Source organism: Vidua chalybeata, chromosome 1, assembly GCF_026979565.1.
Source record: "Vidua chalybeata isolate OUT-0048 chromosome 1, bVidCha1 merged haplotype, whole genome shotgun sequence".
NCBI lineage: Eukaryota > Metazoa > Chordata > Aves > Passeriformes > Viduidae > Vidua > Vidua chalybeata.
In genome coordinates, this window is record NC_071530.1 from 81,038,638 (window position 1) to 81,065,745 (window position 27,108).

Sequence of the window (27,108 nt, forward strand, 5' to 3'; positions counted from 1 at the left end):
GGTGGTTTTTTTTTTTTTCTTTCTCATTTTATGATGGGAATTTCTTCATTGTTCAGTTTGGTCTCCCATGTTGCTGCTTCATAGGGAAATAAAGAAAACCATATGAAACACCAACAGGAGTTAAGTGAATAAGTGCTTTTCAATTTTTCTGAAAAATATAAATGAGTTTTATTTAAAGTAATTACTCTTTTCTTGAATTTCAGCCTAATATAATCTTAAATCCCTAGAGGCATTCACTTGTGCAGACGGTATCTGACAAACAAAAAAATAATTTGCAGGTTTACTCTATTTTTCTACCTAATTACTGTGATGAAAATAAAAAGGGAGCTACTAATGAAAGTGGACATAGAGCTCTACTGTGTACCTTCAAAGTGATGTGTAGTAGTTACGGCCCCCAAATTCCATTATTGGTAAAGTGTATTTATTCATGCACAGACTTTGGCTCCTGTGCTTGTCTCTGATAATTTAGCCTCAACCTGATGCAACAACAGTGATTTTATTTTATTTTCTAGCTGCTTGTTCCCGCTAAAGTGTTTGCTGTTCCCACAGGAATGCTTTTGCTTTACAAACTGAACAGCTATTTGATCGTTGACACCGCCACTGATTTGTGCAGTAACAGGATGATTAAGCGTATTAGCAGAGTGCCTCATTTGCTTACTGATAGGCCACAAACCCTTTGTCTCTTTTCTTTTTTATGATTTTTCATCTCTTTGCTTTATACTTCACTGAGCTCATATTAGCAATTGACCCACAATGTGAAAATGCAGGCACTGCACGATGGCTTGAGGCAAACGCAAGGATCATCAGCATACACAAGGCTGAATCAATTTCTCCATTCTCTGCAAGAAAGAAATAGCCTTTTGAGGCACCTCAATTGGAGCTTTCCTGAAATCCACACAGCACAGCGTAATTGCTTGCAGAGACTTACCCTAATTGGCAGCTTAAGGAAAGAGAACCAGACAGTTCATACCACTTTCCACATGGAATGTTCTCCAGAGACCCTTGAAACAATTAAAAGCATTTCTCTCTTTTTGCCTAAGGTTCATGACTTGAAACAGCAGATGAAATGATAGCAAATCACACATTGAGGAGTTTGTGAACTTTTCCCAAAGTGGATGACATCCTCTGGAAAAAGACAAGCTTGGGAAGGAGAGGAGTACACAGGGGAGAGGAGAGGTTTCCTACATAACTTTTCTGTAGTCCTCCTCCCATTGTTTTATATGTATGTATGTGTACATATGTGCATCTGTAAAACATTATATCTGGATCTGTCCCCTGTGAAAGCTTTGGAGCTCTATTTTTTACTGTTGTAATCAAATTAATTGGTTCATTAGAGATCCTGAAGGCTTGCATGTCGTATATTTAGTAAGGAGGTTTATATTTTCTGGTTTTTTTTCATACTGAGTTATTTCAGTGTTTCTCCTACAATGTCTCCTGCTCTCCCTAGGCTTAAAAGCAAAACATTCCCTAATGTGTTCCTCTTAAATTTTGGGTTGGAATAGATGATGAAAATACTGCATCCCAAGAAGTCTGTTGTAAACCTGGCTTTATGAAACAAGTGCTTATGTTTTCTCTTGGTAGGTGACTAAAAAAAAAGTCAAAGGAAAACTGTTTACTGAGGTTTTAGTATGGAGGTTTTTAAAATATAGTGAATAATCTAAAGGATTATTTTTTGTTTTCCTTGGTATGGAATAGACATAGATAAGTTTTTTTTTTCTCTCAAACCAAACACCCCCACTGGTTCCCCATGTATCCCATTCTGGAGATGCTACATCTGTGATGTATTTCTGCAATGAACAACAGCATATTTCAGAATACTCTCAGCTAGCCTGAACTCTCACCTCAACCACACAGGCTCACTTCTTTCTCAAAATATTCTCACTGCTATCTTGAACTCTCACGCTGGCAGTCACCTTGTAATCACAGCAGACACAACAGATGCTTCCCCTGGGAGAGATGTACAAAATACAGCATTTTTAAGTGCAAGCAGGTATTGTTCATTTCCCAGCTGCAGGTGGGAATGCATCTAACTGGCAGGTAAATACATAGTTATTAAGCCAGGAAGGTTAGAAATAGCCATTTGTTGTTTCCATAGCAACCTTTATATTTAATATCCCATTAAAATTAATGTATAGGAAAGAAACTTTTTCACAAAATACTTCCTGTTAAACTCATTGATCCTTAAGATCTGTTTTAGTTCTTTATCTGATTATCATCCTATACACTGATTCTAAAGAAGACACTGGAGGAGAGAGCATAGTGTAAGATCAATGAAGAGTCCTGCTTATCTCCCCTAAGCTGTTTGCTTTGCAGCACAAAATGTCAGCACATTTATGTTTTAGCACATTATTATGCTCAGGGATGCTGAGAACCCCTGGTCCAACTTAACTGACTAGAAAGTTTATCATAACTGTTATCACTTTCATCTTCAGCAAAGTCCAGCCAACTGGCTTTTGTTATGCATAGCTACTACAGAGGAAGATTAATTAAAAAACACTCTTTAAATTCTGGTTTGTTTTCCTTTTTCCCAATTTCCTCTGAATCCTATCACCTGGAATGAATTTGCACTACAGACATTGCAGCATTGTAGTTCTTGTATATCTCCACATCTACTGTTTTTATCATAAATATATATTCTGGTTTTTGCTATTCAGGGCATGTATCTTACATAAACATATAAAGGGCATGTATCTTATAGAAAGATGCTTTTAAAGTGAGCTCTTCAGCTGTGGTAAGTAGAGGCCATATGCAGGGGTTAAACATGGTCTGCTGACAGTGAATATGCTGACCCTTTTTTTTTTTTTACTCTGCATGGCTATGGAGTAATGCTATTGCAATGTAATTATTCTTTACAGTGGGATGTCTTTGTCAAAAGAGAAGAGCCATCTAGATCAGAAAATCCTAAGACTTACCATCCTAGTTTCTGAAATATTTGAAATATTTCAAAAGCAAAGGCCTTCCAGAACTTGTCTTTACCTTCCAGGTACAATGGCAAGATAAGCATCCATGCCACGGCACTGCTGAAAGGGAGGAGACATTCTGCTTCAATAATTTCCTTTCAACTGTCATTACAAGAAGCATGAATGTGAACTTTATGAAAATTGCAGAGAAGAAATCATGAAGTGAAAGGAATGTGTGCCTGTGGATGGCTTGTTTTGAAGTGGGCTGTGCTGAGGAGACTTGTACATCCACAGGTGTACAATGACTTTGGCAGTACCCATATACTTTAAACCCACAAGGTCACAGCTGCTGTCCTGTTTACATGTTTTGCAGCTGCTGGACATAGCAGCAGAGTGGAAAACAGGGTAGTGTAGCTGATCTTTCACCCATTTATGTGCTGGGAACTCCAAGTTGTGTAGCTCTGGATGGATCTCCTACTCAAAGCACACTGCACAGATCCCTTGTTCACTGGCATGATAATCTTTAGAGCTCCTAAAGGGTTTTTTATAAGTAAACAATTCCATTCATCATTTCTGCTGTCAAATAAAAAGGATGTTTACATGAGAACATACTGCTCACTTTGATACAAAGACAAGGCCGTGCCAGTGGTGTCATGACCAGCTGTCAAGTGGGAGATATCTACAGGCTTCTCTGCTAGAATCAGCCACTGGGTTTATCCTGCAGCCACGTGATACCTGCAGCCAGGCACAGCACAGGCACACACTGCCCTCAGGCCAGCTCTTGAGGGAATGGCTAACACTTCAGTATTCAATAGTATTCCAGTTAGGATCACTACAGCTGCCAAAACCAGGCATGTAGTTATCCTCAGTTTTCCTTCTGAACGAGTTAACAATGACAAGAGAAATTATAATAGTGTTTTCATGTTTGTAGACTGAATAATTCTTATGGCAACAATAAAGAATACTCAGACCTCTTAAACTTGCATTGTGGTACATATTTTGTAAAACAAATATTGCTAGTTTAGCAGCAAACAAACATCATTAGATGTTGCATACAAAACGCTGGTGAAAAGTAAGTTGTCTGCAGACTTGGGCCCTGAAAATGTAACCAGGTGTGCTGGGAGAGAAGTCAATTCATCATTTAATTTCTCTGTCGCCGTAAAAAAACTGAGTGCTGATTGCCAAATCAAGTGGTTGCCTAGCATCATCAATGCAATTATTTTCACTCCTTTGAGTTTTCCATCCAGATGCTTCTGTTAGCCCTTACTCTGTTGTGAGCTCAGGTGCCTCACTGCCTGTGGTGGATTCCTCACTTTGTTCCCACTCTCTCTCCCCTGTGTCTTCGCAGTGGTCAGTGTACATCCGTGCTGCCGTCCGCAAAGAGAAAGGATTGCCCATACTGGTGGAGCTGCTCCGGATAGACAATGACCGGGTGGTATGTGCAGTTGCTACAGCTTTACGAAACATGGCCTTAGATGTCAGAAATAAAGAGTTAATAGGTATGTTCTTTCCAAACAATCTGTATATACTGTGCATTTGGGGATTTTTTTTTTTCCAGTTCGCAGCAGAATGTGCACAATGAAAATTATTCTCACGTTTCTAGAACAATTTCTTTAATTCTTTCTCTAGTGTGTCATATTCAGATTTTATGTGACAGCTTGCTAATATATATCAAGGAATTGTTAAATTAATTAAACATCATGCAATGTTTCTTGATCTCTCAGGCTGTAATCTCTGTAAGAAAAGCAATGGCTTTGTTCTTCTTTAGCATTTCATTCTTAGGCTGGCAGTAACACTTGCATCTTCCAGATCAAGGATCTAAGCAGAGCACCCCCTCCTGATCCTCAGATTACCTATTCCAAGTAACTTTGGAGTCATGAAGTAACAAGTCATAAAAATTTTAAGAAGGCTACAGGAATTTAGTGGGCACATTAATATCTCCAGCAAGAGAACTGGGAGATTTTTGCTTCTCAAACAAATATGCTGATAAGGAAAAGGACAATAATTTATGTAAATCATTATTGCCCCTGAATTCTGATCGTACAGTAAGCACACATATGGGGGTTTTATTTTGTTCAGGTGTTTGGTGGGTCTTCTTAGCTGAAATTCATCCAAACACTGTGGGTCATTGAGCTTTTATTTTCATGTTCTGTCTTTGAAAAATAATCACTTTCAACAATCATAACCAAATTATTTTTACTTCTGTACATTAAGAGCATATTTTCTGTTAATTTTTCCTAACTTGTTAATTTGTTATCATTACAGCATATTTCTTCCCTGCTTTTAATTACAGAATTCTATAAATAGATACTACAATCATAATGTTTATTATTTGCATCCAGTGCTATCTTAGGGTTAATGCTTCTTTACAGCAGTGCTCTGCAAGTTGTTAAAACAAGGCAATAAGTCCTCTCATACTGGGAGGAGTCTCTCATTGTACGAATGTTCCCAGATCTGCAAATTTCATTTAGGAATGTAACACTGTACATTTAAATTGAGCTTATTCTGATGTGCCATTCAAAATACTGGTAAAATTATGCATAGTAAATTTGCACAACCTCAACCTTTTAATATTCTTTAAAATTCTTAAATAACACATCATAAAAGCAAAGATAAATTAAACAATTGGGAGAACAGTCTGTTGAATATAATAACCTAATGTATTTATTTACGTAATCAGCTAATAATAGCTGTAGAGTGCTGCTCTGCTTTATGTTATTTGTAGGGTTATTCTGAGAAATTGTACTTCGAAATTGCAATAGTGATTTGCTGCATCTTTAAAACAGTCCAAACATGCCAATATGACAGGGGAGTTATGATTATAATTCTTGAACCATTGCAGCTGTGATCTTTGTATGTTCATTTCTTTGGCTTTCATCATTGAACTTCAAAGAAACAGTAATAGCAGTCATTACTGCTCTTGTTCTCTAGTATTTTTTAGCAAGTAGAGCCTATCATAGAGCTGAGTTTTAGAAATGCTAAATATCAGCAGTGGTCAAGGATTTCAACTCATGTTGTAGTCCATCCATTTTTGTGATACTGCACTTCCGTGTATTGTATATGTATTGCAGGATGCCTTAGCTGTTGTTATGTAAAGGAAGCCTCAAAAGGAGCTTGTGTAGTTTCTCAAACATCCTTCTGCCTAGGCAAAATCAACATGTTATTTATCTTTTCTCTTTCTCATTTTTTTTTAGTGCATCAGGTTCTTGTGGTGACACACTCTGCCTCACAAGCTGGAATTTTCCCCATAAAATAACCCTTTTTAAAGGAGAATTTTCCAACTGTATATAAAGTAAAGTTACACAGCTAGAATTGAGTTGGTTGGGGGGGTTTTAATGCCTTTATAAAGCTTTCTTTGCAGTGGTGCAGTCATTCCATTCCCGGCTGACATTTTTTTACAGAAATGTGCCAGAGAATGATATATTTAATTCTGCTGCTGCCAAGCAGCCCATAAATCAGTATTGAGGCACCTGGAAAATATATTAGAAAGCTTGCTAAAATCCAGACTCACCTGTTCTCTGCTACAAAACAAACAGAAAGACCCTTTTCTCAATGGCCAGAAGTTTCATACTAGACTTCATTGAATTGACCAATCTGTTTTGTTTTTCACAGAGATCCATCAACTATGATGTTATATTGCTAAAGGTTGGTGTGAGGCTTCTCTTATAATTTATATGAGCCATCCCCATAGCAATATTTTCTTTATTTATAGCGAGGTCTTCTTCCTGTGTTTCATTTCAGGCATGCTCCATGTTTAAAAGGACCTTCTTTTTTCTCCTTTTTCGTTGCTTTTGCAATGTGCCGTGTGTCCCTTGGCCAAGACAGCAGACATATTCATCCTTCTCCTTCTGCACTCAAAATTAAAACTGCACTCAAAATTAAACTGCACTCAAAAACATGGTAAATCTGGCCTACTTAGTACTGGAATATATAATGCAATACCCAGTTTTCTCTCCTTGAACACACTGCTCAGGTGCATTCCTGGTCACAGGTTAGACCACATTCATTTCCACTTGATTTCCAGGACCCTTGTTTGCATAAAATAGTACACAGTCTTTGTTGCTTCCCAAGAGAGCACCCAAGGGAAAGGTTTCTCTGCCTTTTCTCTCTCCCAGCTGAGAGAAAGATCCACTACTGATATTGCCTGTTTTGTTCTTCCTTGGTTTCGGTGGTCTAGGCTGCAGAACACCCCTCTGTCCGTCTGATACCACATTTTTCCTCTTCTGTTCATGTGCTCAGCATTTTGGAAGGCTTCTTTTCCTTCCTTGAAGCAGGTTCTGTCTCTGCTAAACTTCTCCATGGGTCCATTAGCTTCTCCCCCCAGCCGCAGTAGATGTCACTGAGTTGACAAAAATTACTTTTATTTGCTTTTGACTTTCACTTAGGCAAAAGAAAATCACTTTTATCCCACAGGTCCCCTGAAAGCTGTGTTGATGACCTCTGTGCAGTTATGTCATCCTCATGTTCTTTCCCTCTTCTTCATCTGCCCCTTTCTCTCAAAAAAAAGATGAGTAAGGGAAAGTAGAATAACAAACCCACCGTTCTGTGTTCCTCAGGGCTATACTGGTGCCTTAGTTTGAGGATATGACATTCTTTTTATGCTGGGAATGCAGTTTTTAACTTGAGGATTACCTGCAGACCTCTTGCTTCTGGCAGTGCCAGTCAGGCCAGCTCCTCACGCCAAAGCTGTCCCATTGTCTTCCCTACCGCGAGTGCACCTATGAACTTCCATTCTCTAAAGCCACGTTTTGTTCAGAAATTGCTAGCTCAATGCAGTTTCTTTTCTTTAATTAGAAGAAACTTGGATCAGCTGGATGGGGCAGAAAAGCTTGAAAGTAAACCCACATCCTGTAAACAGAATCTTCGCAGGATGAATTATTTCCTTGCAGTCTGCCCCATTGCAACCTGCAATGGCTTTCTGGTTCAAACACCTTCCACACAGTCCTCTGGACTTTAGGGAACTTTCTGTGGGCTACCTGAGCCTGCACTGTACACTTGTGTCCTTAGGAGTCTCCCAGCCAGCACTGCAGCAGCCTCCCTTCTTGCAGTTCCCTCTACCCACTCTGCATGTGAGAAGGTTTCCAAATCAGGATTCCCCATTCAGTCCTGGGAAACAAGCCAACTTCATCTTTCTTTTATCTGAAAGACAGACAGCATTTTCCTCTCTGCTGCTATCCACGACCTCTTTAACAAAAGAGATTATGCATTGTACAGTTAATTGAAAATGATGTGACTTGTTATTCTAAACAAGCAGGTACAGACTATCCCTGTCTGAAATTTTTGAAGGATGACTATCCACAAAATCTCCATTTTCCTTGTTCTTGTGTGTGCACAGCATTTACCTTTCATTTTAAAAGGCAATTACTGTGATATTTTAAAGTGCAATAGGTGGTCTTTCAAACAAGTTAAGCTGATTTTCCTAGCTGCCCCAGATGAGAAATTTGTCACTATTCATTTACTGCAAAATATGTATAATATAGGATTTTTCCTCTTGAAGGAAAATTTGGAATTTGTATTAGTACTGTTCAGTGGTAAGCCCACAGAGTATGAGCTTTGGAGAGAAAGCAGAGCTGGAGGTAAAATGTATAAAACTTCAATGCACAGTTTTGTGCTTTAAGTCTTTCTGTCACTTTCATTTTATCCTGACAGTGGTTTCTAATGCCATTCTGGGTCAGTGTTGATTAAGAGGAATATTGTACTAGTGATTGAAAAGCACTATTCTTTCTCTTAGCCTCTTGGTCTTCACTTTTGGAGTTAAATAAAATATTTTTTCCCCTTTTTTAGAGACTGGTAGTATTTTAATCACTCACCCTTGGAAAAAAGGAGGACAGTTCCACTTAAAGGCTTTTGTTGATTTCTTGTACTGTGTAGAAAACAAGTCCTTGCATATCTATGCCCTTAAAATGTTTAGAGAATCCAGGTGTCTGTTCAGATCTCTAGATTCTATGGAGTTTGATGGGATAAGTTGAAGTGTTGTAATAATTAAAACATTCTTCTTGTGGCTATCATTGTAAAAGCTTGATTCAGATTAGTAACGTTAGTGGTATGATTTCTTCTGCCTTCACAAGGTTTTGAATCAGGTCTTGAAACAGGGCCTGTAGTGGGGCTCATTTTTAAATAATCGTTCCTGAACTGGGGACTATGTGTCAGTACTGAATTATCCTCTTTTCACTGTTTGTCTGTCAGTAATGCAGTTATACATGCAAAATTCAACAGTGGTGCATCAATTAAATTATTACCTAATAGGTGCTGGGAACTGCTTACTTTTGCTAGATGTCTAGAAGTTCATTGTCAGATAAGATAAGATAATATAAGATAAGATACCTGTATTGGTGACTGAGAGACTCACAGAAAGTGACTTATTTTGTCTAAAATGTGATAAGATGGAAGTTACCTTGTATTACCGTATCACTGTTGTTTAGTGATGAAAACCATCTAAGTGTGTAACTTGTCAGTGTATGTCTTGTGATCTCATAGCAATGTGAGTCTGTTTGGGTGCCTGGTGTTTGTTTCAAAGTTTTACTGCTTAACTTGAGAAAGTTTGACTGAATGATGTATCAGGAGTTTGCAGCTCTAATGAATTGTTAGATTTGCAGAATAATTCATGTGGGAAGGAACATCACAAGGTCACCTTGCCCAGCTTTGCACTCAAAGAAAGGTCAGGTATGTTATTTCAAAGTGTGATATCAACATTTGGAAAGATTGCTTTTCAGCTGTGAGACTGAAAATGTATCAGAATCAAGTATTTGCGTTCTCAGAGCAGAACATGGCTCTTCTGGTGTATTAACAGCTACATGGGGTCCTCCTGTCTTACAGCATGGTTGCATTTTGTTTCAGAATTAGTAATAAATCCAAGTGAAAAGAGTTTCCAATTTCATAGTTACAAGAACAACAGCTAAGTCCTAGTAATGTACATTGATAGGGAATGTGGCCATGTGTTAGGAGATGATTAAATCAAACATGCAACTTTCATCCCCCTTAAGAGTGCCTACATGCAGCTTTCTCTTATTTTTAGATGTGAGCATTTTTGAATTTCTCACACATGCATCTGCTGACAGTGAGAGAAACTGAATTTTTTAATTGAATTTTTCATTGACGTATAAAGTATCTTCACTGGAATGTTAAATTGACATCAATTCGCAATGGAGAAGATTCCAGAAAGCACTAATCAGGCATGCATTCAGAGGAAGGTGAAGACATAATATATCCTGCAGTTTTTTAATTTGTGTCAGTTTTTATTGCACTTCATTTTTTGTGTTTGATAATTGAGCTGTGCAAAACAATAAACAGATACCTGAATGAGAACAGGCTGTCATCAAGAAGTTGAGGAAGTTGATTTACAAAATTAAATGTATTGTCATACATTAATAACTGGTGCTCCTTACTCTGCATCAATGAAGAGAAAGGTGCTAGTTAACTTAGTAAAGGAGCAATTAAACTATTAATAATATTATTAACAAAACATATTATGTTTTATAGCACCTGTATAGCAACATCTGGACTCACTGGTTTCTAGTGTTGTATAAATAAGCTAGCTGAGAATTTAACCTGATAAATATTTAAATGTTAAGTAGCATTTCCATTGCAGTGTAAAGGCCTTGTGTCAAGGAGATGTTGACTTTTCATGTGCCTTAGCCACTTGCATGTTGCTTTTTGTTCTATGTTTCCTCAAATATATTTCTGACAAGCAGACCTGGTAGTTACAGAGATTAGAAAAGGTTTTCAGAAAAGGTTTTCAACCTCAGTCATTTCTTATTAAATAACACTCTCACATGAAGAGATTTAGGAGGAAAACTAGCATTGGTAAAACTGAATTCTTTTTTTTTTTAGTATCAAATTCAAGATCAAGTACTTTCCGAATTAGATCAACTCTTCTGCATCTGAACTTTCCTATTGCCTAAGTACAGCTGTCTGGATTTGGAATGATTTTTCTCTTCTGTGAAATATCTGAAATAAATGGTATTTCAAGTAGTCAGCTGGGCTTCTGAACAGTAGAAAGAAAATGGCACCTCTAGGTGTTCATCCCATTTATCTCTATCACATGAAATGTTTGATCTTACAGTCTAATGTGTCATGTCTGAGAACCTAGAGAAGTGGCCAGAGACTCAGTGGCCAACTTTAGTGTAACTGAAGATAGGGAAGTAGTATCCCATCAGAAGTTGTTCTGGTAATACAGACTAAACACTGTCCTGCTCCCCTTTAATTAGGTCATTAGGCTTGGCAAGGGCAATTAGTGAAAAAGCTGTACAATTTTTCATTGTCACCCAAACCAGCAGAAATAACTGCATGCATGTTCAAATCTAGAAAAATGGGGGATACTACTCCCACAGATATGTTTTTCCTTATGATGCGAAGTCAAAGAATCATTTTATGTCTGTCATAGTAAGGTCAAGATGCTTCACAAATTGTGACCACAACCCAGCCATAGGTCAGCTATTCTTTCTAGTATAATAAAGTGTGGAGAAATGCCTGTAAAATGCCTGTATTTCTATATTTTAAGTGCTGTAATCAAGAGAATCATCTTCAGTATTGCACCATGACAGCTTCTCTAGATGGTTATGTTAAATGATGCCATATAGTGCTTTAAGGTTTATAAACCTTGAAGTCTTTATTATAGGTTTTTTCATTTTGTATCCACATTCAGTATTACTCTAAGATTGAATTCTGAGTGCAAGTCATAAAAGTTGCAAAATCTGGTAGAGGTGGCCCAAGAAAGCCTAGATTAATTGTGACTGCCAAAAACTACAACCACCTCCAAAAATAGCCAAGGGAGGTGCCTTTTCACTTCTCTGATGTGCTTTTCACACATAAGAAAGTGCCCTGACCTGCACCTTATATTTTGTTTGCGATAAACAATTTCTGTTAGTTTCTGTTCTCCTGCACAAGGTAGCAAGCAATTAAACTTTATCTCCTTTTCTCACTCAGAAGATTGACATTTCAAACAGTTTAATATTAATTTTCGTCTCTATTTTTCAGTATGTTCATGCTGAGAAGTGCCACTTACCTTTTGAAAATTTGGAGTTCTGATCTAAAAAGTGCGTATAATTTAGTCACATGAAATATACAAAGGTAGAAATGCAAATTTCAAAAACTGCCAAAGTAATTTTAAAAGCACTTTTAAATCAATTAGAATGGAAAAGCAGTTTTGAAAATCCAGGTTTTGTGACAGCCTTGCAGTAATAGATGTGTATCAAAACATGTTTCCAGCCTATTCTGTATCAGCTTCAATTGCTGAAACAGCAAACTAGTTTTATTCTCTGTAAGATTCAAAATAATGTTTTCCCCTGAAATACATACCACCTTAAGTGATTTTTAAATGATAGAAGTGACATATATGGCATTTTTTACTAAAAGTGCTTTTCTTTGAAGAAATTCAAATTCCCATTCATGACACATGTCAGTGCAAGAGAGCAGAACATGGCAGAAATTAGCATTTGATAAAGGAGTATCGTTTTCTTCTCATGTGTGAAGATCCTGAGAATGAGTCAGGGGCACTGTAGTTTCAAAAGATGTTGAAGGTGGATCTGAGAAATGGAAAAAATTTAAACCAGTAAGAGAAGAAAGGATGAATGTGTGTTGATTAAACTACCTATGGATGGCTTTCAATCATATTAACAGTAATTTTCAATGTGCATCTACATCCTTGCACTCACTAAATTAGTGCAGTTGTTCCTGCAAAATCTCATTCAATCCTAGTTCCCAAGTTATATGTTGACAGGTAAAGTGGACAGTACACAATGTTCCTCTCACTTTGTGTGGCTTTTGAGAGATACTTCCACTTCTATTTTAGTGTCCCCAGAGTTGTTTTCTTCATGTTCTAGAATGCTTGAAAAGGAAAAATATTAAGGACAAAACCCGAACGCCATTCACAAAGGTGACACCGGTAGAAAATTCTGATTGCAGGGACCTAAGCTATGTCCTTGCACAGGAGGACTAATTGTAGGCTAACACAGAAATAAAATACCTGCAAATGTGCAACCCGTATGTTTGTCATCATCTATTAGATTAAAAAATGCACCATAGAAAGTCTCATTTTCACTCGATAAAAATGTGACTGTTGGGCTTTAGAAATGGTATTCCTTAATTTAGTGTTCCCACTAAAGTGAAAAACCACAAGCTGCTTCCCTGTCCCCATCCCCTCCAGTGAGAGACAAATGGCAGACATACCAAGCTGAGATAAGAGCAATTTACTGGAAACCACAATGAGATAAGAAGACGGACAGTAACAGGAACAGCAACAAAGTTGATAACAAAAAGATACAGAATTGATACAAAAAGAGGATGTCTTACAGGCAAAAATTGCTCTCCAGCCAGGACAGTGAACAAAACAGTGGACAGACTGTCCATGTCCATGCTTTCTTTTTCCCTCAAGACAGCCCAAGACAGTGATTGTACCTAATAGCACCATATCTTGGCCACACCCACACAGCTCCAGGCTCTGCCCCATTGCAGCTACTACAAAAAATTAACTCTGTCCTTGATTGAAACTGGGACAGCAAAAGTAGAAGATAGCAGAGAGTTAGAGTTAGAATGCAGAATTAGGAAAGATTGTGAATGTCTGAGTTCTTACAACTGACATTTTAACTAAACCTCAGTGCAGTTAATTTGAATTTGGTTAGTCTTTGTATTCCTGACCATTAGGTGCTTACACAATATTCCTGGTTCCTAGCACTTGCCCAGTAGGGGCAGACGGTGATGGTAGTTCTTTGTTGGCTTATATGCACTCTGTGCCAAAATGTGTACATGTGTTGGTTTAGTCTTTGACAGATATAAAAAAGGCAGTCAGTCACAATACTTGCTGGTTTCTGCCTGCCATCTTCAGAGGCTTCTGTTTTCTGACAGTTTAATTGGCCTTCATTAGGTACTTCGATATAGGATTTTTTCACTTGTAAGAACCAAGTCATACCCTGGTTGTTTCCATAATTTATTATGGGTTTTGGTGTTAAAGGCCATTGTTTCAGATAACACTAGTAAAACTTCAAATATCTTCTTAATTACAGAAAGTAGAATAATGGTCTTTTGCTGCAACCTTTGCAAATGAATGCTTGTGTTTCTTATGAATATTGCACCTTTATGCACATGTAGTACCTCTCAAAAGACACTGTCTGGGACTGGCTGGAAGTACTGTCACTATGTCTTATGTTTCTGGTCACTTATGGGCTCTTGTTTTTTTAGTTGGTTAAATAAGTTTCAGAAAAAATCCACTTCCACCCCTACATAACAAGCAGTATTTCAAAAAATCAAAATCTGCTGTTTCATGCTTGTAAATAATGGCATTGAACCGCAGCAGTTTTGTAATACACAGTTACAAAATATTAAAAGGGTAACAAATTCTCATCATCTGAGATAAGTGAGGGAATAATCAATTTGCTGAGGGGTCTTATTATCATAATTCCATAAGGTAAGACTGTGATACTGCTACTTAATATCTCGATGGGCTCAATTAAACAAAAGTAAAGAAATGTAGTTTTCCTCCCAAGAAAAGCCTAGAGAACCTTCAGAATCAGCTTCAAAGCCCCATTGATCTCTCCATGGCATCTCTATAAAATTACTTGAAATCTGGTATTACTGATACAATCTTCAGTGTTACTGTTTTCCATTTTCCTTTTGCTTCCTCTTGTGGCTGTGTTATGCAAGAGGTTGTGTGAACATGAAAAAGATTCAATTACTACCCCCTAGAGTTAGTAATTTTATATATGTAGAATGTATGATATTTTATAATGATGGATTGGACTTCAGGAATTTACCTAAGAAAGCATTAAGATGCATTAATGCTTAAATCCATGGGTTTTGTATAGATATGTAATACGAGTAGTGCAGTTTGAAAGACCAGGTTAAGACAAAAGGAAACAGCATGTTGTTAGCACTTAAAATTGAAGGCCTTTATTTTTTTATAGAAGGAACTAGATAATTGATACAATCACTCCAATATTCCAGAATGAAGATTTTAAGCAAACATAATCAGAGCAACACCTTTAAAGAGATCGTTTTGAGAATTGTCAGTAAATTGACGAGCCCTACCTTACAAAAAGAAATGGAAAAAAAACCTACCTTGTTGCTGATGGTTTATAAACCTTGATCAGTGTGCAGGGAAGGAAACAAAAATGAATTTCAAAATTGCTTGTCTTTGCGGTTTCAGCTGTTAAGTAATTGCCAATTAGTCTGGGATACGTATACTATGAAATTCCTTTGGTCACTAGATGATATTGTGCTTCCTTTAGTTTACTTCCTTTAGTCCATATAAGCCTAGAAAATTAAGTTAACTGGGTAATTTTGGAAAACACACTTAAAAATAAAGTAACTCTTTCAGGTTGTAGGGAAGGCTTCAGTCTACAGGTGCAATAAAGACAAAATTTGGTATTACTGGATCTGTTTGGCTTGGAAGGGGCCTCCGAAGGTCAAGCTGGTCCAGTAATAGAAGGTTGCTTAGGACTTTATCTAGCTGATGGTTTGACCACCACCATAGCAAAATTAATCTTCTTTTTATCAGTTGGAATTTACCATGTTCCAGCATGTCTTTTGCTTCTTTTTCTTAGACTGTGGAGCTCTTTAAGACAATCTTGACCCCGTCTTCTCCGCATCATTCCATTAAGTAGAAGAAAACAATAGCAAGATCTCTCCATAACCTTCCTTTAAGGCCCAGATGATGCAGTTCTTGTCTGCCATGTGTTCTAGTCCCCCAGCTGTCTTTGTAGAGCTCCACTGAACTTGTTCCAGTATTTTGCAATGCCTTTTTGTACTGGGCAGAAAAAAAAAAAAAAAAACTGCATGTGACACTCTACATGTAGTGTAGATGCAGAATTGTTTGAGTGAGAGGAAGAAACATATTTTTGTTGGTTGGCTAGACTCCATGTAATAAAACCCAGGATGACATTGGCCTTCTGTGCTGCAAGGGCACATTCTGGACTCATGCTCAACTTGTCTACCAGCACTTCTAGGTTTCAGAGTTTTTTAAAAAAACTTGCTTTCTAACCAGTTGACACCCATTTGTGTGTTGGTACAGGGGCTTACTTAATCTTGAGTGCATTTGCCTTTGTTGAACTTTGAGTTTGCTGCTCAGGTGTCCATCTGAATAGCAGTCCTGCCCTCCAGTGTATTGACTACTCCTCTCAACATCACATTGTCTACAGTCTTTCTTTCTGTCCTGTCCAGGCTGTTAATGAAGATGTAAAACAGTCTTGCCCCCAGTGCCACCACCTGTGGGGCATCTCTCAGTAACCATCTGCCAGTTGGATTTCATACTGGCAATGAAGCCCTTTTGTCTGGCCAGTTTTCTGCCCACCATATCATCTACTTATCTGGTCAAAATCTCAGTAAGGACACTATATGGAGTAAGGGTAAACTGGCACTTTTGTTATTTGAAGCGTAGAGTAAAATCTGTAATTCCTAAATTGGAAGTGGATAAATGCAATTTGAATGTCTTTAACCTCAGTGACATCATTGCAGATACTTAAGTTACTTCAGGACAAGGTTCACCAAATTTTAAACCACAGTTTTAGTATGACAGTGTATAAGCTTCAGGGAATAACCATCTTATTGTGGAATCAGGGTCATAATAGGATAATTGTAACTAAATTCACTTAAACACGGAAGTTTGCTTTATTTACTAGAGGGAATTGTAATAGTAGCTCCATTTGTTGCATTTTTAGTAAGGCACTGTACTTGCAGATTTTTAAAAGGAAATACTGTGGAATGTCATAGAATATCCTGAGTTAGAAGAGACCTGCAAGGATCCTCGAGTCCAGCTCCTGGTCCTGAACAGAATGATCCCCATGAGACATCATGTGCCTGAGGGCATTGTCCAAACACTTCCTGAACTCTGTCAAGCTTGATGCTGTGACCACTTCCCTGAGGAATCTGTTCCAGTGCCCAACCACCCTCCGGGTGAAAAATCTTTTCCTAACATTTAACTTTGTCTTTGGAATTGATTACTTTCAGATCAGTGGAAATAAGGGTAATTTCTGTACTGTTCAACAGTGATGCCTATTATTAAACTAACAACATATAGACTAATAGATTCTGATCTGATACATAATTCAGTTGTGTAGCAATAACATGAATTTTAAATTATTTCAGAGTCATGGAAAAAATGGTAAGAATTTTAAGAAACATAATCAGAACACTTAAATGTACAAAGGCATTTTTATTCTGTCCTTTATAATAACTTAATTCAAATTCACCTCTGAATATCATCTGCAAAAGTATCCGCATATTAAATTGATGTAGAGTGCCTTTAACATAATTTTTATTTATATTAATATATACACACTACAACACTATATATGTGTGTGATAGTGTGTTTTCATATGTATTTGGGTAGGTTTTATTCCAGCCTTTAACCTGCACCAAAGAAGAGAGGCTGTTATAAGGAGTACATGTGCATATAAAAATTACTCCCTTCATGTAAAACACACATTGTATTATGACATACAATTACAACAACTAGAAAAAATCTTGTTGCTGTCAGCTTAATCATCTCATGGGAGCTAGAAGGAATTTTTCCATCAAGTTCCTGAGAAGTAGGATTCAACTTAGTAACAAAGCAGCATTGTTAAGGTAGAGTGAGTAGGCTGCATAGGTACTAATCACCATACAATGCCAAACAATGGTAAAGTCTACTTTAAATCAATTAATTAAATAGGAGAGTAAAGTGAAAGTAGAAGTGGTTCTTACCATGTCAATAACATCTGGGTAAAATTCTTTGGTGCCTGATGGTAAATTAAGAACTGAATTTCTGTTTTCAGTCATGACACAGGCATTAAATCGGCTGTTTTAAAGGACTAATACTTTATTATGAAAAACGGAGTTGGATGCCAATTAATTCACTTCGATGCTTTGAAAATGTTGTACTTACCCCATTAAGTATATTTAATAGAAATAAATTAATGTTAAATATATAATACAGTTCATTTTTTAATAGTGGAATTTCTTTTCACTCTGAAAATTATAGGTTCTCAGCCGATTGACTTAGCATATTTAAGAAACTACAGTTCCCTAACACAACACGTGGTAATTCACCGTGACGCAGTCAGTGACACAATATCCTCCTGCTTCTAGGCTCTATTCAGCCCCTCATTAACACATCACATCTACATTGAATCAGCACTGCCTGACTTATCTGTCAAAATGAAGTGGGGGAGCAAAAAGATTACTGTTTCCTTTGACAGACAAATTTAATTAAACACAACAATCTCCAATGAGTCAGGTGAGCAGCTGACCTGAGATGTGAAAAACTCTTACTTGCCCCAGTAGTACTTATGTAGCTCAAAATGATAAATTTTCACACTTGCATACTGGAGGTCTGCCCACAGCCTGAAAGTTCTTTTATTTCGTTAGAATCCAGCTACTACAGAAGCCTATCTTAGTATTATTGCAGCAGTAAACAGTTGCTTTATTAAAAACCCGTCCTCCCCCTCCTTCCTTGCCTCCCTCCCAAAACAAAATGAAACAGAACAAAACAACCAGTTTTGGGAATTCCTTCATGTCTTACTGGAAAATTAGAATAGCAAAACAGATAAGCTGTGTTCCTTGGACAGAAAAAAGCAGGGTCCTTTGGAATATAATGGTATCAGATAGGCTGGCAAACTGGCATGTATAATTTCTCTACATTGGTATTAAATCTTCAGCAGCTAAAGGTGTTATCCTCTGCTGTACAATTCTGTACCACAATGTCTAAATCAAGCTCCAAAGAAAAGGCCATGTCTCCTTCTCTCTTGTGAGCCACTAACAATCTGAAATACCAAGTAAATCACAAGCAAAGCCTTTGAGACAGGGGTTCTGAGGATGGATTTCTGTGCATTATCAACTGTAGTTAAATCCATTCTTCTGCCTTGGGATTGAATATGTATATGCCTTATACTGAAAGGCTCAGCTTCTTCCTAGGGAGACTGAAATTCATCTCGTTCAGTTGTGGCCCTGTTCAAGCATCTTTCATTCACTAGGACTTTTCTGATAAGCTGTGCTCAGCTTACAGGAACTTCAAAGCTGAGGCAAAGTTATTAAAAGAGAGAGAAAATAACTGCACCTCTAGTTCAATCTTCAAACAATACGAAAATCGATTAAGAGTCAGAGATGAGCTTCACTGTAACCCTTCCCACATTCTCATGAAAATTAAATGTTGTCTCTTTCCTTCCCCATTTTACTCTAAATTCTACTTAAAACTTAAAAGATAAGTAGCAATTAGTCTGGCAATATTATTAACAAGCTGCACTTTGAAGCCCTGTGGCTAGAGATTAGTTGTAGAGTTGCCACCAAAGTAAACAAAGTAAGAGAATGAAATTATTTACAAAGCAAATACTAAAAAACCTCATCTTGAAGCTGGAAGAGTTCATTTGCTTCAGTCATTCCTGAGGAGAAAAACACTAAGTCTTAAGTGGCTTCTTGAGTTAGACATTGACCTATCTTGCCTTGGTTTCTGTAACTGTGAGTGAATAATCATGTGTGGCTTTGTCATTGTGAGAGATAATTAGTGTGCAGAAAATGTCTAGACATGACCCACTAAAAGGAATTCTAAAAAGCACATCATTATTACAAAACTGATGGAAGTACTTTCAGAAGCAGTGGTACTAATTTGAAAGTTAGGATGGGCATGGGCTTTGTAACCAGTCCTGGGGCACAGCCTAGATTAAGTTGCAGTGGGAACCCAGGAGAAAGCATCCAAGGTGAGCTGTTCACACAGGAATATTCCTAGAAAGAGCAGTGCTTTTGATTATTGGCCCATTAGTGTGTGCATAACTCTTGCAGGATGGGTGAGTCAGAGTAGGCACTTGGCCATCTGGCCATGGCAGCAGCTGACCCAGGAGCCAAGTCACCCGAAGGCTGTGAACAAAGAGAAAGAATATTCCCTGGATTATGAAGAGGAGTCGAGGAAGATAAGATGTCTCAGCTTAGCTTTCTGCTTTCCCTGATTCTGAAGGAAAGGGAGCAGACAACAACAAGCAAGAAAAGAAGGATGGTGGTCAAATATACTCAAGGAATTGTGCAATTAAAAAATGTAAGGAAAATATTCAGAGACCTGGATCTGGGGACTCATATTGTGAATCTGCCATTTTTCATCTAGATTTTTGTCTTGGATCTCTTTCTTTCCCTTTTTTCCAAATATGGGGAAGTTAAGCAGTTCATTCCTTTTGCAAGATAATATTATCATCCAACAAGTATTGCATTCATTCACAAGCTAAAAGGGTACTTCATCTAAGGAGTATATTTACAGGGCCCTGAATCACAGAGACTTCAAGCAAAGGTCTCAAGTCATTATGTTCCTGAAGAAGATGCAGAGTATTATCAGAAGCAGATATCATATTTTGACTGCAGGAGTTTTGAAAACAAGCTCTATGTGCATGTTCCTGCCAGCCATCATTCTGAGCCCACTAAACCAATTCATTTGCAGAATCACTTGAGATTCGCCAGTTATTCTATAGGGAAACCAACTGATGCTGTATCAACTGACAGACCTGTCGGTAAAAAGCACAATGAGCCAATCCATCAAGCTAAAGCTCCACCTCCTACTCCTTCAAAATACAACATACACAACCTCAGTCAATTGATAGTCCTGTCCTGTCTTTCCCAGCACATTACAAGATTACACTTTCTAAAGTTAACTCTGTGCTTGATCCTCCTCCACCTCAGAATAAGCCAGCAGTTTTCAGATCCTGTAGAGAGGACATTGTGTGGTTCACTTTTTATCCTCAGAAAAGCTTCCATGACAAAGGCCCTGTTAAAGGAGCTAACAGATTCAGAAAACGCTCGCTCCTTCTTAAAACTACTTTACAATAAAACCTTACCTAGTGCTGCAAGGCCCTGTGAGCACAAGTTTGGAAGTCCTAAACCCAAACATGATCTCTTGATAAATGAAGTTCAACATAAATCACAGTCACCATCAAAATCTCCCAATCCTCAACAACCAGTTTCAAAAGCACACAGCTTCCCAAGTTTGACAGTGGAAAGGATACAATATCTTCAGTGAACAGGTTCAACAATCCTCAGTATCAACCCAATAATGTTAATGATGTTTGTAAAGCCATTCCTATAAGCCCTTCTGCACTCAAGGATGAGAAGGAAGACCACAGACACACTGTTGAAGCCACAGCAAGAGGTGTATTTAACTGCTATGGTGGCATGTTGAGCTCCATAGGGGCTAGAGTTAGTATTTTTGTACCAGAGGGTATATTCCAGATGGACTAGAGCAAGAAATCTGTTTCAAAGTCTGCAGAAAACAACCCTTCCACTCTTGGTCAAAGAGAAAAGTAAAATGCTTCTTAGCCTCTCAGTAATGTCAGGGCCTCATGGATTAACATTCCTGAAATCAGTGGAGCTGTACTTTATGTACTGTGACCCCAAAACCTGTCAGAACAAGTCCCTTCCTGGGAATCCAGACTATCTCATTGAAGGAAGCTGTTTCTCAGTCCTAATTGACCCTTTATAAATATGAAGTTAGCTCACTGAATAAAAAATGGGAAACGGAGATCAACCTCACATATAAGGTGAGCCACTCTATTTCATGACCAGTGAGAGCAGCTTGCAAGCATAAATTCAGTAACAATAACATTTACCATATGAACCTGTTCTTTCCTCCCATTTTGGACACTTGACTTGCAATTTTCTTTGTTCCAGTTCTTTAAGTAGATCATATGAAGACTTCATTTTAAACATGCAGTGGGACCATATGTCCACAGAGTCTGCTTTTTCTGCCATCTCTTGGTGACCTGCAGTCTCCAGTAGCAGCCTCCTCTGCCATGTATGTTCTGTATGAAGACACTGAGTAAGAATGGTGCCACTGCAGTACATTACCATAAAGAATACAGAATTGTTCCTTGTTTGCAGGGTGAAGGGGTAGAGTAGCTGAATACATAGTTAAAGCTGAGAGTCAGTTCAGTCTGTCTTCTTAGCTACTCTCGTTGCTTTCATTTGGAGTCATTCTGGTTGTACCTGTCTTACCTGAAGTCTGCCATTCAGATTAGTTGTGGTATTTCTCCATAAGCTCTGCACAGAGGAACATACCATCTGTATGCTCTGCTAGGAATAGTTGTTAATATACTCCTGAATAGCTGTCTTTGTCACAGAAACCTATCTTGTAACACCTGTCTTATGATGTAATGCCTGTCTTATGATCTTCTCTGGCTTCCTGATCCTTTCTTCCAGAATTGCTACTCAGTAAATTGTTCTTCATTCTGTATTTCTGCAGATAATAATCCCCTGCTTCTGTGTAATAATATTATCCATTTGACTTTAATGAATTCCATCCTCCAAAATCAAGGTAACTGAAATCTAAACCAGTCCTCAAACATTTTTCACCCTCTGTCCTCGTCTCTATCCATATAACTGACTGTGAAAAAGTATAGATATAGACCCAGGATAGAAGATTCTCTACAGAAATTAACTAATACATTTTCTATGGAATTCTTTTGATAAATGTTTATATTTCAATGATGAATCATTAGTACCTGTTCTGAGTAGCAACATCCAAACATTTTTTCATCCTATTTGCACCAGTTCCATCTTAGTTTCCATCCCAGTTCTGTCAATAAATACATATTTTCACCTTTGTATTAGTTAATCTTTCTTCTTGCATACTCTTGCTGCCTTCGTATCCCAGAATATATTCACATCAAAAAGAATGCAGCCCATTGTCGTCTTTATGTAGTTAAAATTGTGGTTAAAATTTGTACTGGGAGAAGAGACTAAATCATGTGCACACATGAAGACACACATTCATCATATTTAAATGTTTCTTCCGTTATGAATAATAAGCTTTTTGACAGGAGAGCAGTAGAGGGGCTATATGTGTCATCTAGTGAATTATGTCAAACATATGAGATAATACATGTATTTTTTAACAGTTTTCTATTGATCTGCAGTAGTCTCATGATGGTTTTGCATTGCATTGGTTTTGCATTTGTTTTGGGCATGCAGGTTAGGTTAGACAAATTCCCAAAGTCCTTTCCAACCTCAGTTATTCTGGTTTTACATATAATCTTTAAATTTACTTGATGTTAATAAAAGTATTTTTTCATGTGTATCTACATAAAGTAAAATACTTCTATAAATTATAAGGACAGCATTATCAGACTCAGTTGCTGAAAGGAGAAATAATTCCAGGATAAAGAGAACTTGAACATAAATGACAGATCTACTTTAATTTGCTTTCAGAAGAGGATTTTGTAAAGTGGGCCAGGTTCCAAGATATTCTTCAGTATATTTACTTTTAATGTTTGAAATAATATGTACTAAGGATATATTTCAGTCACTTTCAAAGATAAGAAGCTACCCAGTAGAATATCTCATAATTGGTAAGAGAGTGCTTTATATTAATGATCTTTAAAGAATCTTTTCAGTATGCTTTGTCTGTTATAAATTTGATACAAATGTATCAAAAATGTGACTGCAAATGTGCTTTGTATTGCTGTTTATATTAGTCTGTATTAGATAAGGTGCTCATGTTTAAATGAATGCATGGCTGTACAATATTGCTGTTAACTGTGTCTCACTCAAAAGCTGATATGCCAATACTAATACTCTCCTTCTCTTGTGTTTTTTCACAAAATTTTATTTAACTGAGTGGATTTTTTGGGAGTAGCACTATGATATTTAAGATCCATTTAGTTTAATGGTGCCATTTAAATGGAGTATTTAACATAATTGTTAAAGGGAAGACCATTGTCACTTGCTAGTGCATTGCATCATATTGGATTCATAGGCAGGAGTTTTAATTGGGTGTTTCTGCTGAATCAAGCTGGGAACTAGCTTGAGCTGCAGGCAAAGCAGGGCTAACAGGAGTAAAATCTTTAATTTTCTCACATAGTGAAGTCTAATGTTTGCTTGAGACAGTGATAAATGAAGCCTTACCTCACTGCTCCTGCTTAACTTTATGAGAACAAAATCATGCTTTAAAAACTGGTGTTTTTTTTGTTTTTTTTTTGACAATTATAAGCATTTGTGTCAGTTTATTTTCTACTTTTTCTACTTTTACCGGCTTACCTGGTTTTGGGTTTTGTTATAAATCCAGAAGTCATTTGTGCTGTTGGGGCCAAGGATTAGAATTTGGTATTGGGGTAGGAGGTGAGGGAGAGGTAGGAGCTAGGGGTCAGGCTTTTGGGGTTAATGTTTTGGGGTTAATGTAAAGTTAGTGTAAAGGCTTAACAAGCATGGTCTAACACCCAAAACCTGCTTACAGCAACAAAATCAACCCTTCCTTGCTGGCCCAGCTCTCTCACACCCTTTGTGTGAGCTTCACATGCCAGCCTTCAGGTCCTGCCTATTGAAGTGCTGAGGCTGAGGACCCCCAGGGGTCCAGCTGAAGCATTCTGTCCTCCTTGACCGCTGCCCATCTCCCACCTCCTGGGCACAGGCACCTGAGAGCTGGGCTCAGAAGAGGGGCCGAAGGTGCAGGGTCAAGAAGGAGGGCTTAGGCTTTGGGAATCTGCATGGGTCTAGGGCTGGAGGTTGAGCCTGCCTTTTGGGGAGAGGGATTAGCCTAACAGTTACTAAAGGGCTTTGGGTCAGGGTTTGGAATTCCGTGAAGACTTTTTGATAAGCAGTTGGGGTGTAGGTTGGAGGTGGGAGTCACAGTGAGAGCTAGGATTAGGGTTAGGAACAGCAGGGCTGCCATCAGAACAAGAATGTGGGGTAGGGATAAGATAAAGGGCTTCGCGTTTGGTTTTTGGCCTTTGCAATAGAGCTTGGGGTTAGCCTTTAGTGAAGGGTGCTGGGGTAAGGTTTAGGGGTCAGGTTACATGGGTTTTGTGTTAGAGTTGGGTAAGGGCTTAAACAGTGTGCTCTTGCATTTGCTGTACCCACTACATTGCCATCACTTTCATTGTCAAGACAAATCTAAAAAAGTCCTGGAGTCAGTAGCATGCCCCAGCATGTGGGCCAGCAGCCTCCTGGGCTGTCAGGAGTATTAGCAGCAGGTCAGTGAAGGAGATCATGCCCTTCAACTCAGCACTGGTGAGGCCACACATGGAGCACCAGGTCCAGTTCTGGGGCTCACCTGTGCAGGAGGGACACAGACATACTGGAGAAAGTGCAGTAAAGGGCCCTAAGAATAATTATGGGCCTGGAGCATCTCTTCTGAGATGCCTCAGGGGGCAGGGACTGTTTAGCCCAGACAGTAGGAGGCTCAATGAGATCTTATACATTGTTTAAATGCCTGATGGGCAGGTGTAAAGAGGACAGAGCCAGACTCTTTTTGCTGATGTCCAGTGTCAGGACAAGAGTTCATCAGCACAAACTGAAATTCAGGAAATTCCAGCTGAGTATAAGAGAACACTGAGCTGAACCTACATTGAGCAGAGGGGTTAAACTAGGTTATCTTTAGAGAGTCCTGGCAACCTTGACTGTTCATAAGGACTCATAAGGAAATTATTCATAATTCCAAAAACATTCATAAGGAAATTATTTGCATAAATTTTTATTTAATTTTTACTAGAAGTATCAAGGTCCACAATCAAGCATGACTATGCTAGGGGCCTCATTCGTGGTTGCATTTCAGTTTTATACACTTAGTTCTTTGGGGAATACAAACAGAGATGGGCTAATCTTTCTAACATAGGGAGATCAGTGAGTGACCTTGCTGTTTTATGGCTGTTCTTGTATTTTATTCAAGGTTCAGGCTGTAACCTTTTCTTCTGAGAAGTTCTTTGCAACCTTAAGAAAGATAAAAATGCTCCTAGTCCAGATTTACAGATTTTGCAGCATAAGCTCTGTGTACCAAAAGAATGTGCCATGGTGGTGTTCTGAGTTCACCTGCTCTTTGGTGGATCTAATGTGCAATATGAGAAAAATAAATTGTCTCATTACTTACTCCTCTCAGGAGAAAAGTTACAGGATCTCTTAGATTGTGTGCTACTCAGGGTGCTCTTAAAGTGATATGTTTTATACATTAGTTGGATTTCATAACTCAGGATTATTTTAGCAAATCATCAGTGCTAATTTTAATTAGAGGAAAATGCTTCTATTAGGGTGAGAATATGCAAAGTCATATATTTGTGTATAAAGTTTTTCAAGGTGACACTGACAACAAAGGTTGCTCTCACAAAGGGAACATGACATTCTGCAGATTTAGTTTTCAGAGGAGCAGTCTATCAAGAAATATTTTACCTTTGGTAATATTGTCCTCTGAATCTCCTGTGATTAGGAGGTCAGCATTGTATCTGACCTGTTACCTGTTTGGTTTAGCTGAGAGCATTTATTTTTCAGCCTTGTTTTTCTGTTGTTGTTATGTCAAATCTTTTCCAGCCCTCCAAGCCTGATCTCCCATCCCTCCCCTGCAATGCAGAGTGTAGTTTATATTCTGCCACATCTCAGGGAAGTAGCAAGGCTGCTGAGTACATGTAAAATTTTCACTCTGACTCCTCCCTCAGTCTTTCAGAGCACTCTGATCATTTAAAATAAGGCACTGGAGCCTGGGAGTCAGCTGCTCTCTGCCAGATTTGTCTTTTCCATAAATCTGGAGGGAGAAGACTTTTGCAATATTTGCCCAATTCTCCCCCTCTCTTTGGAAGTAAGTGAGGTCAGCCAATGTTGCAGAAGTCAGTGAACGTGAAGGATCTAAGAGATTATGGTCTTTGCCTTAAGCTAGTCTCCTCTGTCCAGCCTATCTCTAAGAAGGAGATGAAGCCCAGCATAACAAGTTTAACATGTGGACTCTCTGACTCTTGCCATGTGGCCAACTGCATCTCCATGGAGGTAAGAAAAGGAAACTGAGTAGGTACACAGTCCTTAGAATCATTCTGCCGTGTGTTACTGAGTTACAGGTGAGCAGCTGTGACTTGGGTTAAAAAAGCAACAATTTAATGACACTGAGCAGCCTCGAATGACTGTCTGGAGGCAGTTTCTTTGAGGGCCACTAGAGAGAAGACTTGATCAGCTACTAGCCTGAAGGTGACACCTGGAGCTGCTACTTTGAAAGGATCAGCAGTAGCACAGCCCAAAACAAAGTCACATTATGAACTGTTTGACTCTCACCTCCTGAGGAAGCACAAACAGAACTGTGCTCCAGTAGATCTGTACTCTGATGGATCAGCTGGGACTAGGATTCATTTGACATAGTTTCTTTAAAGACAACTAATAATGAGCTGTATGCCTTAGAACAGCTGAGAAACTTTTTAATGAGAAATTTAAGAACTGGTAGTGTTGTAGTTAAAACAATAATATATTACTCATTTGTTAAAGAAGGTTATTGGATGCATTTTTGTCCTTCCTATGAGAAAAC

The 27,108-nt window shown here is 38.2% G+C and overlaps 1 protein-coding gene across 11 annotated transcripts in view; it reads left to right on the forward strand.

Annotated features, from left to right (window-relative positions):
* The window catches only part of CTNND2 (catenin delta 2), a 631,469-nt gene that overhangs the window by 557,403 nt on the left and 46,958 nt on the right, over window positions 1–27,108 (forward strand). For all 11 annotated transcript variants that reach the window (XR_008434168.1, XM_053959428.1, XM_053959656.1 and 8 more), the window contains one exon: window positions 4,249–4,399. Coding sequence is in view for 10 of the 11 variants with exons in the window: in XM_053959428.1 (XP_053815403.1) it covers window positions 4,249–4,399 (151 nt within the window). In the remaining variant the exon portion in view is untranslated. The remainder of the gene's footprint in view (window positions 1–4,248; window positions 4,400–27,108) is intronic.